This window comes from Hyla sarda, chromosome 1 (assembly GCF_029499605.1).
Source record: "Hyla sarda isolate aHylSar1 chromosome 1, aHylSar1.hap1, whole genome shotgun sequence".
Classification (NCBI taxonomy): Eukaryota; Metazoa; Chordata; class Amphibia; order Anura; family Hylidae; genus Hyla; species Hyla sarda.
In genome coordinates, this window is record NC_079189.1 from 427,249,060 (window position 1) to 427,266,228 (window position 17,169).

Consider the following 17,169-nt stretch of genomic DNA (forward strand, 5'->3'; position numbering starts at 1 on the left):
ATATACACTGCTCAAAAAAATAAAGGGAAGACTTAAACAACACAATGTAACTCAAAGTCAATCACACTTCTGTGAAATCACACTGTTCACTGAGGAAGCAATACTGATTGACAATCAATTTCACATGCTGTTGTGCAAATGGAACAGACAACACGTGAAAATTATAGGCAATTAGAAAGACACGCCCAATAAACGAGTGGTTCTGCAGGTGGTGAACACAGACCACTTCTCAGTTCCTATGCTTCCTGGCTGATGTTTTGGTCACTTTTGGTGGTTTTGGTGGTACTTTCACTCTAGTGGTAGCATGAGACTGAGTCTACAACCCCCACAAGTGGCTCAGGTAGTGCAGCTCATCCAGGATGGCACATCAATGCGAGCTGTGGCAAGAAGGTTTGCTGTCAGCATAATGTGTCCAGAGCATGGAGGCGCTACCAGGAGACAGGCCAGTACATCAGGAGATGTGGAGGAGGCCGTAGGAGGGCAACAACCCAGCAGCAGGACCGCTACCTCTGCCTTTGTGCAAGGAGGAGCAGGTGGAGCACTGCCAGAGCCCGGCAAAATGACCTCCAGCAGGCCACAAATGTGCATGTGTCCACTCAAACGGTCAGAAACAGACTCCATTTGGGTCATATGAGGGCCCAACGTCCACAGGTGGGGGTTGTGCTTACAGCCCAACACCGTGCAGGACATTTGGCATTTGCAAGAGAACACCAAGATTGGCAAATTCGCCACTCGCGTCCAGTGCTCTTCACAGATGAAAGCAGGTTCACACTGAGCACATGTGACAGAGTCTGGAGACGCCGTGGAGAATGTTCTGCTGCCTGCAACATCCTCCAGCATGACCAGTTTGGCGGTGGGTCAGTAATGGTGTGGAGTGGCATTTCTTTGGGTGGGCGCACAGCCCTCCATGTGCTTGCCAGAGGTAGCCTGACTGCCATTAGGTACCGGGATGAGATCCTCAGACCCTTTGTGAGACCATATGCTGGTGTGGTTGGCCCTGGGTTTCTCCTAATGCAAGAGAATGCTAGATCTCCTGTGGCTTCAGTTTTTCAGCAGTTCCTGCAAGAGGAAGGCTTTGATGCTATGGACTGGCCCGCCCATTCCCCAGACCTGAATCTGATTGAGCACATCTGGGACGTTATGTCTCACTCCATCCACCAATGCCACATTGCAACACAGACTGTCCAGGAGTTGGCGGATGCTTTAGTTCAGGTCTGGGAGGACATCCCTCAGGAGACCATCTCATCAGGAGCATGCCCAGGCGTTGTAGGGAGGTCATACGGGCACATGAAGGCCACACACACTACTGAGCCTCATTTTGACTTGTTTTAAGGACATTAAATCAAAGTTGGATCAGCCTGTAGTGTGGTTTTCCACTTTGATTTTGAGTGTGACTCCATATCCAGACCTCCATGGGTTGATAAATTTCATTTCCATTGATAATTTTTGTGTGACTTTGTTGTCAGCTCATTCATCTATGTAAAGACGAAAGTATTTCATACAATTAGTTCATTCATTCAGATCTGGGATGTGTTTTCTTAGTGTTCCCTTTATTTTTTTGAGCAGTGTAACCTATCCCCTATCCAAAGGATAGGACATAAGTTATAGATCAGGGGGGCCGCTAGTCCGACCGGTAGTTACCATAATCTGCTGAGGAATCACAACAATGACAGATAAAATGCAGAGTAAGTACACAGCTACCACATGCAGTTACTTCATGCGATAACTGCATATTTCTTATGGTTCATACCTGCAGTTATTAAGTTACAGACTGTTTTGGATTCCATAGTCAACCATCTAATTCATCATGCAGATGTGAACACGTGTCTTAGTTGTCAATGGAATTTTGCTATTTTGATATATATCCAGAAAATAATAGTAAAACTTTGGTTCCCAATAGCTGCATGGCACTGGGGGTACATTCTACCTACCGACTTGTGTGAAAGTGCCGTTGACTGATAATATGATGGTATATGGCCAATGTGAGAAAACTTGACATGGTTATTTTTAGTATCGGTATTTACACAAAGATTTTTTTCTAGCTGTTAATACAACTATAAGACAAAATAAGACCTCAATGAAGTCAAGGTACACAAGGAATGTCTTACTAATAACGTATCAGCCATAGCTATCTGATATTTGTCTGGCAAGCACCATGAGAGGCTGTGCTGGGGGCAGAAACTAAAATTCAGGTCAGACTTATAAGGAACTGGAGCACAGAATTCTCCATATTTGTTTTACTGTTAACATCCTATAACACAGACAAATACAATGAGGCTGCCCTAAACTAAGCATAAAACAGAATAACAAAGCATAATAGAATGGTCTTGATGTTTCAAGTGTCAACATTTACAAACAAATGTACAAATGTAAGAAGAAACTGATTATAATGAATATAAATAAATAATGGCCTATGTTTCAGCACTGTGTTAGATATTCCCTACTCCACCAAACAGTTGGGAATACTGTAGTCCCCAACACAATTTTATTACCCCCTGTATTATTACTACTTTTATAGTCTGTACAAATGGATGGGACTTTTGGTAAATGTTCGATAAAGTCCTGTCTGTAGAACTTAATATCTGTGATAACCACTGCTTCACATGTAATATTTTAGTCTTTCAGTTATGAAGGCAATCGGACATAAACAATATATAAATGACAATACAGGCTTAAAAGTTGTATAAAAGACATTTTAACACTTTGAAGAAGGAAAAAACCTTCCGGGTGAAAGGAACTTGTACCCATTTCCGGATGACAGTTTTAAATTTCGTATAGAACCAGACATGTTAATGGATGATGCTGACTGAGTTATGTTTGCTACATTTATGTGTTCTGTGTGTTTATGTCCATTTTGAGGATTTTGCTGTGTGGCTTCCACATGCTTTTTCTGAGCAGAAATTTCTTTAAGTTCAAGATTGTCCACAGCCTCTTCCTTCTTGTTATGTCGTGGAGACAAGTTTAATAAACTAAGAACATCCTTCTTTGAAGTCATTGTTCCAGGCGCTCCACGCAATATTTTGATAGGACCTGACATATGCTGAGGGTTTGTTGACCAGAACATCTTGAGATTGTGGATGGCCTTCACTTTCTCATCAATGGCAGCAAGTTTTAATTTATCTAGATCAGGTGCATCAGCGGGGCTGGATCGAGCAGATCCAGCAGAGGAGTATGAAAGGGCTGGAGATGAGGTACTTCCTGCTGGAGACTGGTGACCTGAGCTTGGAGATATGTTTCGAGGAGATCTTGAGATATGGGAGCTGTAAGGAGAGCTAGGGTATTTCAGTTTGAAAGGTGAATCTGAACTTGGAGAAGGTTGGTTACTGTGAAGACTTGCACCTTCCTTTAGGGATGAATCCGAATTTGCTGGACTATTGTATCCTGAGCTCACCTTTTGTAGAGAAGAGCTTCTTGTTGGAGGCTTTGGTTTCACAGTAACTGGAGAAGGCATCCCTTTCTGAGCAGGTCTGCTAAAAGCACTTGTTTCTGATGACCTGAACATAGAGCTGCCATTTGGGGTTGAAGCCCCATCAGGTGAATGATTCACCCTGTTCAAGCTACCACTTCTTTGAAGTCGTTCAACTGCAATTAAATGACTTTGTGTCTCCTCCAAGATCTTTTGTGCAAGCTCCTCAGGATTAAGTTTAGGGTTACTTTCCTCTTGAGACTTCACTGTACTGTCTGTTTCAGTGCTAGACTGGTCTGATTCCCCAGTATCAGAGCTCACAAGTTTTCCAACTTTTTGGAAAGGTGAATTCGGACTTGGAATCAAAGCAAGCTTAACAGGTGAACTTGGTGTGCTTATACTGCCTTTAGAGTTTACAGACACTTTGATTGTTTCCTGAACGTTATCCTTTCTGAGGCTAGGATCTAGGTTTTCTGTGTATGACAAAAGAGGTTCATTACTTATTATAGAAAACCCATCATACTCTTCTTGTTCCTCTTTGCTTAATGACATCTGGGTCTGTGGGGAAGACTGGCCTCTCGTAGAACTTCTGAGAGAATAAATATTTTTTGGTCTGTCGTGGTCCTGACGCATCTTGTGTTCACCCTCTACTAAACAGTCTGGCCTAGAGACAAAACTCATTGATGATGCGATTGAACTTAGACTGTACACAGAGATAGCATCTGAAGCCATACTATCTGGACATGTTGGAGAGAACGGATGGCCCAGATATCCTGGAGGGATTGGGTTAGAAACAGACTGTGCAGATGCCAAGGACTCAAGTGATGAGGAACTATCGAGACTAAGGCGTTTTGGAAGCTCAGTGGAATCTGAAATATAGATAAAGAGCATTATAAATACAAATTATATACACAATAAATTTTTAGAATCTAATGCTCAGCCAGAACATGTTGGTACCTAGGACTCACCACTGGTTGTAATCCCTGCTAAACTTAAATAAATAAATAAACTCAATGTATTCTAAATATTCTCTCAAACACAGTAGAACATTAAAGTAAGCACAAAAGTGTTATGATGCTAAACCAGAAATTGGTGCAGCCGGAGCAATACCTGCACAATATATGATTACTACCTTCTCAGCTGTGCTTTATCTATTTTAGGAATTATGTAACAGATACGGAAGAAATATTGTAGATGCTATTTCATTTATTCTTTGTATTAACTGCCTCCAGATTGTATTACTTATGATACCCCAACTATAAGAGTTCTTCCTCGTGGTTTCCTGTCTTTCATGCTGCACAGGTTCACCAAGGGTGCCCCCTTGTGGAGCAGACGCGTAATTCTCTTTCCATGATTTCCACCAAGTCTTTAAAGGTGCAATAATTCTATACTTCAGTCCATACTCTGTTAGGCTTTTTTAAGGGATTCAAGGATTCTGATAAAATGTAGCATTCTCTTTAAATGATTTATGTTAGAATTTCCCTGTGCATGAAGGGCATCGCAGTCCTGGCATACAGGGTTTATCATGTTCTGAATGTTGGTACAATTTTGGTAATGTTGTGGGGAAATGCTGTATTGGTCAATAAACCATAAATGGGCAATATATTCAATATAAAATTAATTTAGCATTTTATTGAAACAATGTCATACACGAAGAATGAATAAATACACAGGAAGGTATTAAAGGTAGAAGTATAAGGGTATAATGAGAAGCTCTCACTCATTGTACTGCTTTATCGATAGCTGTGTGATGATCATTTATAGATCCTGAAAAACTGTACTCTGCGTAGGGTGTTACCTAAAACTCTAAACCCAATATGCTCTGCATAATGGAATAATGAAGTCTATAATGTGCCTATAATTTACTAGAACATATGCACATCTAGTGATTTATAGCAATAGCCTTATTATATTTCCCTGCAGTGCAGCAATGTGAATTCCTGAATGGTAATGCAGCCTTGATGTTCCTTACATAAGCAAAAATTATAATCTATAAACTGCATTTATAAAACTTACCAAAGAGAGCTAAGAGAGACTGTAAAGCAAATTGCATTGTCCTTTTATTTGCCTGTTTGCCAGTTTTCAGTATGACTTCTTCTTGTCCTACTTCACACAGGTCAAAGCCTAGGTGGAAGAAAAACACACACAAGTTTATTGTCAACTTCCCACAACCAGAAGCGCCGGACAGCAGGGAAGGAGCTATGTGTTATATTGGTGCTAGAGCAAGAAGTAAGAGATTTTCCTGTTTTTTGCTTACCCCCTCCCTTACCAGTTTGAAAAAAAAAAAAAATTCTCCGGGTAACCCCTTTAACACTTAAAAGAGAAATCCTGCAAAAATAAACATATTCCCTATCCACAGGATAGGGAATTAGTAGCTGATTACGGGAGGTCCGAACCATGGGACCTTTCGCGATCACCGGGACAGGCTGTGGTGCTCAGTGAGTAGCATGTGCTGTAGGCCGTGCGCACTCCATTCACTTCTATGGGAGCTCCAAAAAGACCCGAGTACAGCACGTGGACATTATCACCGCTCTCAGAGAAATGAATGAAGTTCATGCTGCCTGCAGCACCTGCTCCTCGCTGAGTAAGCCAGGGTCCTGTTCTGGAGTTCTAGGGGGGTCCCAGCAGTCGAACCCCTGCGATCAGCTACTTATTCCCTATCCTATGGATAAGTTTACTTTCACCAGAGTTTTCCTTTACACAATGCAGTGAGGGTGTGATGCAGGGCAGATGGAATTACCCTAGGGGCAGATGGCATTAACCCCTTGTATTCGTGACGCCAGGGCGTGGGTTTTCCCCAATACCACCTGAAGGTATGCAAAATGTAGATACAGCGATCGGCACTACCTTATTCAGCCTAGCAGTGGCACATTGGATAATGAGGGCAGAGTGGTTCACTACAAGCGGTGCACCAGTCACCAGTCTTCGGTGCTCTAAACCCTTCCCGGACAGCTTAATACAACAACAATGTGGAGCAATGGAAAAGATAGAATAAGGGGAGCACTCACGGAAACCCGGTCTCGGTTGCGGTGCAAAATGTTCTTTATTCAGGTGCTGATAAAACCAAGCTGGACGCCAGGGACGCCGGTGTTACAGGTAAGCTCATTCAAGCCAAGGCTACCTTGGGCGTCGGTCCTTAAAATCCAGCGTCCTTCTTTTTGAAGGACGAGCCTCTTGATGTCCGCTCCAGCCGAAGGATAGACTCTTTCAATGCCGAAGAATTTCATAGCCGTGATGTCGCTATTGTGGCAATCACGCATATGCGCAATCAGTCGGGGCGATCCTTTGCCCGTCTTGATTGCATTGGCAAGTTCTCTAAAGCGTACATTCATTGCACGGGTAGTGCAACCAATGTAAAACCTATTGCAGCTGCAGCGTACACAATAGACAACGTTCTTGCAACATATGAAGTCCCTGCAGATAATATCCACACCTCCTACATTAATGTATTTGTTCGAGCAGAAAAACTTACACCAGTTGCAGCTGCTGCAACAAAAATTTCCTTTTGGCCTTTCTGCACTTAACCAGTTAATACTGGGGGAATTACTTTTAAGGGCGCTACTCACAAGTACATTGCTCAAATTCCTACATTTTTTAAAGGTAATAAGTGGGGGATTTTTAGTGAGCTCCTGCAGATCAGGGTCATTTTGTAAAAGTCCCCAGTTATCTTTAATGGCTTTTTTGATTTTATGAGCTATCGGGCTGTAGGTGAAGGTGAAGGAAAACCGATTTAGATTTTTTGCTGTATGTAGAGATGACTTTTTTCCATTTAGTAGTGTTTCTCTTGGTATCATTCTAGCCTTAGCCAAGGCCGTATTTAATACCTTATTGGAGTAGCCCCTGCTAAGGAGCCTCGCGTGCAAATCACTGGCCTGCCTCTCGAAGTCCTCTGCCCGGGTGTTTATTCTCTTTAGACGCAGGAACTGTCCATAGGGGACAGCCCTTTTCACATGCTCCGGGTGGTAACTTCCGAAGTGGAGCTAGCGAGTTGCAGGCTGTGGGTTTACGGTACCCCTGGGTAGTGACACCGCCGTTCCTAATGCCGACTTTAACATCTAGGAACTCTAGGTCGGGATCCCCTACCTTCCACGTGAATCTTAAATTCATGTCATTCTCATCGTTCAGGGCGGAAACAAAGTCCACAAAAGTGGACCCAGTTACCGCCCACACGATGAAGATATCGTCTACAAATCGGTAATATGATCTTACCAATAAATCTATTAGTATTAGTCAGGATGTACCTTTTTTCGAGGCTTGCCACATATAGATTCGCCAGCGTACAAGCGACCGGGGTCCCCATTGCGACCCCACCGGTCTGTGTGTACCAGGTGCTGTTAAACTTATCTGAGCACTCTAGGAAGTCCCTGATCACCTCAACACTCCTCTCCTGGGGTATGCTGGTATAGAGGCTTTGGATATCTATCGATACCAGGAGGAAGTTTTCGGGGACCACAAAACCCTCTATAGCTCTTAGGAAGGCATTGGTATCTTTCACCAGGGCTAGGATCTCCCTCAACAGGGGGTGCAACACCCAATCTACAAACTGAGATAAAGGCTCCGTTAGAGTCCCCACCCCGTTAGAGTCCCCACCCCTGAAGGTATACTGCTGGATCCTGGGCTAGGCACGGGGGGCAATAATGACTCCGACGCCAAGTTACGGACAATGGTAGCTTTACTGAGTGACAGGTGGTACAGTCTATATAGCTTAGCCAGGCCCACGGAGGTGACCGGTGACTTTAGAGACCTCAGGGCTTGCTGGAACTTGTAGTGGACTGTGACAATATTGATGCAGGCCACACTGACTTAAGACAGATGACTTTTGACTTGACTGACTTGAATGGGACTGACTATACCCCAATTGTAGATTACTTGAAGACTTGTGGCTGCTGGACTGACTTGAGGCCTCCTATGGACTCCAGACACACTCTTGGACTTGAACTTGCTGCAACTCAGCATAAGCAGGAAGAGAGAGCTAAGAGGCTCCACACAGGGCTTATATGGGGGAGACTCTGAGGGGTCCCATAGGTCACCCTAAGGTCACATGGTCACTGATACCTCACTGGGTTACACTCACATGAAAACTGGTAATCACATGTTAACAATTCTTAAAGCTATAACACCTTTTATAAACATTATACAATATAATACAGGCAATATATATATATATATATATATATATATATATATATATATATACATACAAGGGGACAGGTGTAGAGGGGGCCCAGAGGTCACTGTAGGGAGGTTGCCGGACAGGGCAGCAGGGGTACGGAGGTACAACTCCCATACCGGGCCACCGCAGCAGTGATCATTCCCTTTGGGTTGTTAGACAGGACCCTAGTTCAATCCATATGAGGTTATATGGAAACGAAAAATTATTTCTGATATCTAAAAGGGTCTGCAGGTGCTCATAATTTGGCTTCTGGGCACCAAATTCTTGGACCACTTTTATAGCATTGATTGAATGATGTGTTGATTGATTGGAGACTTGAGATAGAGATATATATATATATATATATATATATATATATATATACATACACAAACACAATATTCACAAGTAAACAATAATTTTTCAAGTGTGGAAATGGAATTTTAAAATAGTTTAAAAAAAAATCATACCTAAAGCAGCTAAAAATTCATGGCACCCGGGCAATCTCCAAAGATGAACACTGATAGAAACCTGGATAGGAACTGATGAGAAATCGTGTTCTTTGTCTGTCTGCAGCTGGACAAGGACCTGATGCAGCTATAAGGGAAGAAATAATTTTTTTTTTATCATACAGTATCAAGTAACCTACAGTACTGAAGACAAGGTCATTGCCAACCCCCAACAATGCCCCCCTCCCCCCCAAGATGTGCGCTGCCACTCTTCATTCTTTATGGGACCCATGGAGAGTAGAGTACAGCAATAGGATGCTTTAGAATGCACAGGATCAAAGGAGACATAAAATTGAGTACCAGACATGTTTTGGCTTTATTTGTGTCCATGCAAATTCCATTTAGCCAAACTACTGGTCTACTAGAATGTTACTGAGGTGGCCATGCACATTGGATGGATATTAGCCAAACACGCATTCAACTGACAGTTATTCCTTTCAACCCCATACATGCTCAGTTCGGCTGAGCATGCATGTGTTCTGTATAGGGAGAGGAAGAGACACTCAGAAACTTATCTTCCATGAGAATGTAAGGATTGGGCATGTTGAAACTCAATGGCCCTCATTTACTAAGAAAATCGGGTTGTAAGTCTATGTTGCTTTCTTACCCGACTGCTTTTTTCCCCTGGTATTTATTATTATGTCGCATCCTGTTTGTCGCACGTGGGTTTTGTAGGTTTTGGTTTCCAACTCCTCTGAGCTGTCGGGAAAAAATCCACAACAATTCAACAAATTCGGGTTGGAAACCTTAATAAATACGTGGGAAAGCTCAGAAATGTCGGGTTACGCCCCTTTTTTGGGTTTGGGAGAATCCACATCGGGTCCATCGGGAAAAAATGTTGCATAGTGTCGCAGACTGGCGCATGATGTCTGCGACATGGCGCAAACAAAGATGCGCCAAAAAAACCTGACAAAAGAAGTCGGGTTTAGAATAGTAAATGAGGGCCAATGTCTAATCATTCTTTCACCCAAAAAGTATCAACAGGACTCCTCCATAAACAGTGACAATTGGCTGATCTCAGTGGAATCCATGGGTTATCTAATGTGTATGGCCACCATTAGACTTATGCTATGTAGCCTATGTACAGAAAATGGTTTGAAGAATAATAAATTATGAATGTTGGAAATTTTCAGTTTTCAATACAAAATGTATTGATAAAGAAGACTCCTACAGGGAAACAGAGGCTCATATTGCAAAAGAAACCAATCCATTTTTGTGTACTTACCATTCCAACCATATTTTTAACAGCCTTCAGAAGCCAGCAGATTACAAGCAGAAAAATAAAGTTTAGCGCAGGAAAAAGAAAAGAGAAAAAGAACCTTAAAACTCGAGCATAGGTTACTGTGCAACATTTTCATTCATTTGTGAGCATGCTGAGCGAGGTGAGTTTAGTGTCACTATAGATGTAGACATGCATCAGCTAGAAGAAACTTATAGGCTTATATTATGCATTGCTGCTATTCCATGCCAGACATTCCAGTTTATATGTATGAAGTAAATGTGAAGTAGAAGTATAAAGCACAGGTTTAAAAAATCCATTGTTTTTGGACCAATGTAGTCTAGTAGTGACTATGTTCAGTCTATTACTGAGTGTATAATACTCAGTCGCCTGATCAACTTGTTTTTTTTAGATCAATGGTTCCAGCACAGGTACACTGTTGGCATATGTTGGCATACCAGTATACCATGATGTATACCACAAAAGTTGGCTGCTTTTAATGTAAAGTGTTAGGCTGGGTTCACATCACGTTTTTACCAATACGGGACTGCATATGGCTGGGGGGAGCTAAAACCTTGCGCTCACGTTTCCCTGCCATATGCCGCGCATATTTAATTAATTTCAATGAGCCGATCGGAGTGAAACGCTGACTCCGGTCGGCTCATTTTTGCCCCGTATGCGGTTTTCCACCGGACCTCAAACCGTGGCCGATTAGTAAAAACGTGATGTGAACCTAGCCTTAGTCTAGTCATAAATCTAACACCTCAGTTGCATTTTTTGGGTCTTTTACTGCCCCCCAATTAAATTTAGCGCATCAACATTCTCTCTACTCTACAAGCCTGGGTTCACACGGGTGTAAAATTTCTGCATGAAAAACAAGTGCGGAAATTTTGCACAACTGACCATCCGGCGGCCGTTAGGACTGCTCAGAAATGCAATGTATATTCCTTCTGCAGACTCCGGAATCGGGAAAAACATCTGCTGTTTTTGCACAGTACAGCAGAATCCTATTTAAATCAATGGCACTCTGCTGCTGCATAATGCCCGTGCAGAATTCTGCATGAAAATGTTATTGTGTGAACATGGCTTAAGACATTTGCATGTTCCACCGTCTCTAGGACGGCTCAGAAATGTGACATCTCAATAGCAATGCATTTCTGAGCAAAATCTGCAGTAGCAATAAACCAGTGCACTGTTTCTGCAGACTCTAAAATCAGGATTTATGTGACAGATGTTTCTGCTGCAGAAATTCTGCCATGTGCACAATGCAGCAGAATCACTGCAGGACACTGCTGCAGTGGATTTTCAAATTAGTGGGTTTTTATGACATTTTTGCAACAATAAAGTCAGGGGCTGGGCACAGGAACTTAAATCTGTTTAAAAACGACACGTGAAGGGAGTGAAAAAAAAATTTTTAAACACCGCAAAAAAATGTATAAAAATGCAAGAAAAAGTGTTGTTGAAAAAACCTCCAAAATTACTTTGTGTGGAAATTCAGCCTTAACCTGCATTTTTCTTATACTTGCCAGGAGACCCATTTATATTGAACTTGCTTATTAGTTTAATTTGATGTTTCTGTGTCCGCTTAAATAGTGTCCCAACCGCACACACTGCGGCAGAAACAATGAAGAGTACGAATGTATGGAATCCCATACACGTTGCATTTGGTTATTTTTTTTAGCCTTTTTTTTCCCCCCACACAATTTTAAAACAATTTTGTACGATTGTGGGCTACAACAAAAGCTATAGTCAAAAAATGATGTTTTCCTAAAATATGGGTCAAAATAAGTAAATAGTCTAAAAGAAATTCCCTGCACTTAATTTTATGGCTGTAACAATTATGGATGAAACATTAAACTGAATTTTCTAATTGAATTCAATTTGAAACAAATGTAATCTTTGGAGATGTAAAAGGGCTGTTTTGAAGCCCTTTAAAGGGATACTCTGGTAAAAGAATTTTTTTTTAAATCATCTGGTGCCAGAACGTTTTGTAAATGACTTCCATTTAAAAATCTTAATCCTTCCAGTACTTAACAACTGCTGTATGCTGCAGAGGAAGTTGTATAGTTCTTTTCTGTCTGACCACAATGCTTTCTGCTGACACCTCTGTCTGTCTAAGGAACTGTCAAGAGCAGGAGAGGTTTGCTATGGGGTTTTTTCCTGCTCTTGACAGTTCCTGACATGGACAGAGGTGTCGGCAGAGAGCACTGTGGTCAGACAGAAAAGAACTATACAACTTCCTCTGCGGCATACAGAAGCTGATAAGTACTGGAAGGATTAAGATTTTTAAATGGAAGTAATTTACAAATCTGTTAAACGTTCTGTCACCAGTTGATTAAAAAAATAGTTCTTTCAGATGTTAAATGGGTACCCCGGTAAAAAACTAAGTGTGAACATAGCCTGAGTTTGCTGAGTCAGTGGGGCTCTTGCTGGTGTAGAGCTGTGTTGTGATTGATTGTAAGTACTACTACTATACTGGTCTGACAGTCAGAATGTACCTGTCCTTTGTGCAGATGACTAGAGCACAGCAAAGCTAGCGTGCAAACAAGACAAGCAGTTCAGGTCACATATCTGGTCCCTGTAGTTTGTTTAGACATTCATAGCATTCTTGAAAGAGATCTGTTTTTACTTTGAGACCGTACATGCAAGCTCCTAGTGCAGATCAGCTAAAATACAATGTGATAGATGGCTAAAGACTATTTCAAGCATATGACAAACAAAATGGATTATTTCTTTAATGGCAAACAAGCGTCACTCTATTCTTTACCATGCCGATAGCTTTCATGCACTGATGGGGTTGGCTTCAAGGGTGTTAGTATGAGTTATACTGGATTGATAAGTCACAAATATTGCAATATAAATGCCAGAAAGTATAAAAGAGTTAATGCCTGACAGCATATAAGAACCACATGGTTCAGCCAGGCAGACATTGTTTTCTCGTGCATTCTAGTGAATGTCTTTTATTAAGAGATGAATTTCTACCAACTACTGAGAAATTGCACTGGCACGTCTGGCATCACTTACCCGATTTATCAGCTGTTCTCCAGTTTCTGAAGCAGTGATAAGTTTACATAGAGCCTGAAGTGCAGCGTGCGGCAAACCTAAGGAAAAGAGGATATTTCTCTGTATGAATTATCATAATCTATACTGGCACAATATTTTCTGCAACGTTATACACTACTGTTCCCTACTTAACAGTAACACCTTAGATTTACATGAATACCCCAGTCTAAACACTGCAGCTTGGCTTATTCAGCTCTTCTCTTGCTGTTCAAGTGCTGCTCTTTCTGAGTATGTGTGGTGACCCAGTACAAAATCACGTGTTCTTCTGTACTCCTGCCCATCCTGTGTGGCGTGGCAGATGCTGCTCAATGTCCATCATGGGTCCCCTCTCCTCAGAACTCTCTATAATGCACAATATAATATACTGTCACATAAGGGTTAAAGGGGTACTCCAGCCCTAAGACATCTTATCCCCTATCCAAAGGATGTCATGATACTCTGTCCCCGTGGTTGGGAGGCCTAAGACTTGGAGCCTTCAGCGCTTCCTGCAGTGCTCACAGATGGGTGCTGCATGCTGGATTACGTGGGTCCCCAGCGGTGGGACCCCCGTGATCAGACATCTTATCCCCTATTCTTTGGATTGTGGATAAAATGTCTTAGGGCCAGAGTACCCCTTTAATGTATTTGTATCATCTGGGATTATGTATTAAATGGGAGAACTAATTCTACCGCTGTACAAATCACTAGTCAGACCACACATGGAAATACTGTGTACAGTATTGGGCACCAGTCTACAAGAAAGATATAGTGGAGCTGGAGAGGGTTCAAAGATGGGCAACCAGGGTAATACAGGGAATGGGAGGACTACAGTACCCAGAAAGATTATCAGAATTAGGGTTATTTAGTTTAGAAAAAAGAAGGCTTAGGGGAGACCTAATAACTTTGTATAAATATATCAGGGGACAGTACAGAGATCTCTCCCATGATCTATTTATACCCAGGACTGTAGCTATAACAAGGGCTGTGATTAAATGATTTAAAGCTTTAACTGCATACAGGTACCACTTTGGTGGGCCTCCTAGTCTGCCCTCCAGTTAAAGGGGTTATCCAGGAAAAAACTTTTATATATATATATATATATATATATATATATATATATATATATATATATCAACTGGCTCCAGAAAGTTAAACAGATTTGTAAATTACTTCTATTAAAAAATCTTAATCCTTTCAGTACTTATGAGCTTCTGAAGTTAAGGTTGTTCTTTTCTGTCTAAGTGCTCTCTGATGACACGTGTCTCGGGAACTGCCCAGTTTAGAAGCAAATCCCCATAGCAAACCTCTTCTAAACTGGGCGGTTCCCGAGACACGTGTCATCAGAGAGCACTTAGACAGAAAAGAACAACTTTAACTTCAGAAGCTCATAAGTACTCAAAGGATTAAAGTAAATAATAAAGTAAATTGAAGTAATATACAAATCTGTTTAACTTTCTGGAGCCAGTTGATATATATAAAAAAAAGTTTTTTCCTGGATAACCCCTTTAAGGAAAAATTCTGGGCTAGCGCATGAGCAAGCTATCCTGTTCTATCACTCTACAAGCTTCATGGCTCCAACCTAACTTTAGCCACTGTCCCTGTTTCTTCTATAAGTGTTTTTATAACGTGAACGTTTTACAGCCATGGTCCTTGTAAATATGATAAAGGAACTTTTCTCTTCTAGTGTTAGGGGAACGGAGAACAAACCTTTGGAAAGGAAACACAGCTATCTCCTGAGTTTTTTTTTTGTTATTTCTTAATATGTTCCTACTTAGAAAAGAAGAGTACCTAAGAGGGACTGTATGGTTGTGCTGCACTGCTGAAGACGATCCCCAGGATCAGATGTCGGAAAAAAGACAGCTGCAGGTAGGCCACTGGCTGGTGGGTCAAGTCGAAATCCTACAGCTGTTAACAGTGACTGCCAGCCTGGTATTCCCCCCACTTTATTTTCCACACTCTGCTGTGACGTGTACATGGAATTACGCTGTCCATTCTGTATCCTCTGCAAAGACTTTTCAACCTGTAAAGTAACAACATGTGAATGAAAAAAATTAAGCAGATAAAATGTAGCAGGTCTGTTAAGGAACCTAAAAGTCTATGTAATTATCAGAAACTGGAAATGAACTCAGGAAAGCTTGGCCAAGGCTGTATCTACAATTCAGCATGGTCTTTCCTTAAAGGGGTACTCCATCCCTAGACATCTTATCCCCTATCCAAAGGATAGGGGATAAGATGTCTGATTGCGGGGGTCCTGCCACTGGGGATTCCCACGATCTCCCTACTGCACCCTGTTACGATTCGGCAGGCTGGATGTGGATCCTCTGTGTCAGCGCGAGGGATTGGCGTGGACCGTGTCGGTGGACCGATTCTAAGTTGCTACTGGTTTTCACCAGAGCCCGCCGCAAAGCGGGATGGTCTTGCTGCGGCGGTAGCAACCAGGTCATATCCACCGGCAACGGCTCAACCTCGCTGACTGCTGAGAAGGCGTGGGACAGAAGGACTAGACAGAGGCAAGGTCAGACGTAGCAGAAGGTCGGGGCAGGCGGCAAGGTTCGTAGTCAATAAGGAATAGCAGAAGGTCTGGAACAAAGGCAACAAGATCCGGCAAGGAAGTGCAGGGGAAGTGAGGTAATATAGCCAGGGAGCAGATGGAAGCTAATTAGACTGATTGGGCAAGGCACCAATCATTGGTGCACTGGCCCTTTAAATCTTAGAGAGCTGGCACGCGCGCGCCCTAGAGAGCGGAGCCACGCGTGCCAGAACAAGACAGCCGGGGACCGGGACGGGTAAGTGACTTGGCATGCGATTCGCGAGCGGGCGCGTCCCGCTATGCGAATCGCATCCCCGCCGGCAATGTCAGTGCAGCGCTCCCGGTCAGCGGGTCTGACCGGGGCGCTGCAAAGAGAGAGACGCCGCGAGCGCTCCGGGGAGGAGCAGGGACCCGGAGCGCTCGGCGTAACAGTACCCCCCCCCCTTAGGTCTCCCCCTCTTTTTGTCTCCTTGTCCCTTCAAGAGAGACGAGAACACAGGAAACGCCTCTTGAGTCTCCTTCTGAAAAAAGAAGTCCTGGGTAGCTATACCAGCGGCAGGTAGTTCAGAAGAAGTGGGAATGGGGAGGGGGGGCAGAGGGTGAAGCTTGTCACGGGGCAGAGTGTCACCAGGACGGGGGCTATGAGGAGGCACGGCACAGTCCAGATAGGCCTTGGGGAGACCAGGCACAGGAGGAGACACTGAGGCCCGACAGACGGGACTGGGAGCAGATGTGAGGCATTTCTTATGGCAAGCAGAACCCCAATTCTTGATCTCCCCAGTGGTCCAGTCAAGGGTGGGAGAATGATGCTGGAGCAATGGCAGACCGAGGAGGACTTCAGAGGTGCAGTTGGGAAGGACGAAAAATTCAATCTTTTCGTGATGGGGTCCAATGCACATTAAGAGGGGTTCTGTGCGGTAACGCACAGTACAGTCCAACTTCACTCCGTTGACCGAAGAAATGTAGAGCGGCTTGACGAGACAGGGAGGAGCAGGGACCCGGAGCGCTCGGCGTAACACACCCGGCATTTGTTTAGAACGTCGGGTGCAGCGCCGGAGGCTCGTGATGCCACACCCCCTCAATGCAAGTCTATGGGTGGGGGCATGATGGCCGTCATGCCCCTCCCATAGACTTGCATTAAGGGGGCGTGGCCATAACATTACGAGCAGGACATGACCGTGACATCACGAGCTTCCGCCCGCATCGCCAGTCATCCGGCACGAAGCGAGGTTTGCTCCGTGCACCGGATGTCTAGGGTGCCGCAGCCAAGACTGCAGGAGTCCACAGCGGTGGGACCCCCGTGATCAGACA

At 43.3% G+C, this 17,169-nt stretch overlaps 1 protein-coding gene across 4 annotated transcripts in view; it reads right to left on the minus strand.

Annotated features, from left to right (window-relative positions):
- Positions 1-2,680: 2,680 nt before the first annotated feature.
- TTC28 (tetratricopeptide repeat domain 28) overlaps positions 2,681-17,169 on the minus strand; it is a 652,388-nt gene continuing 637,899 nt past the window's right edge. For 3 of the 4 annotated variants that reach the window (XM_056529536.1, XM_056529528.1, XM_056529551.1), the window contains 6 exons: positions 15,117-15,348; positions 13,311-13,387; positions 10,293-10,316; positions 9,029-9,155; positions 5,423-5,530; positions 2,681-4,275 (listed from right to left, as the gene is read on the minus strand). In XM_056529536.1, the coding sequence (XP_056385511.1) occupies positions 2,696-4,275; positions 5,423-5,530; positions 9,029-9,155; positions 10,293-10,316; positions 13,311-13,387; positions 15,117-15,348 (2,148 nt within the window). In that variant the 3' untranslated portion in view covers positions 2,681-2,695. The remainder of the gene's footprint in view (positions 4,276-5,422; positions 5,531-9,028; positions 9,156-10,292; positions 10,317-13,310; positions 13,388-15,116; positions 15,349-17,169) is intronic. The other variant, XM_056529545.1, reaches the window with a different exon arrangement.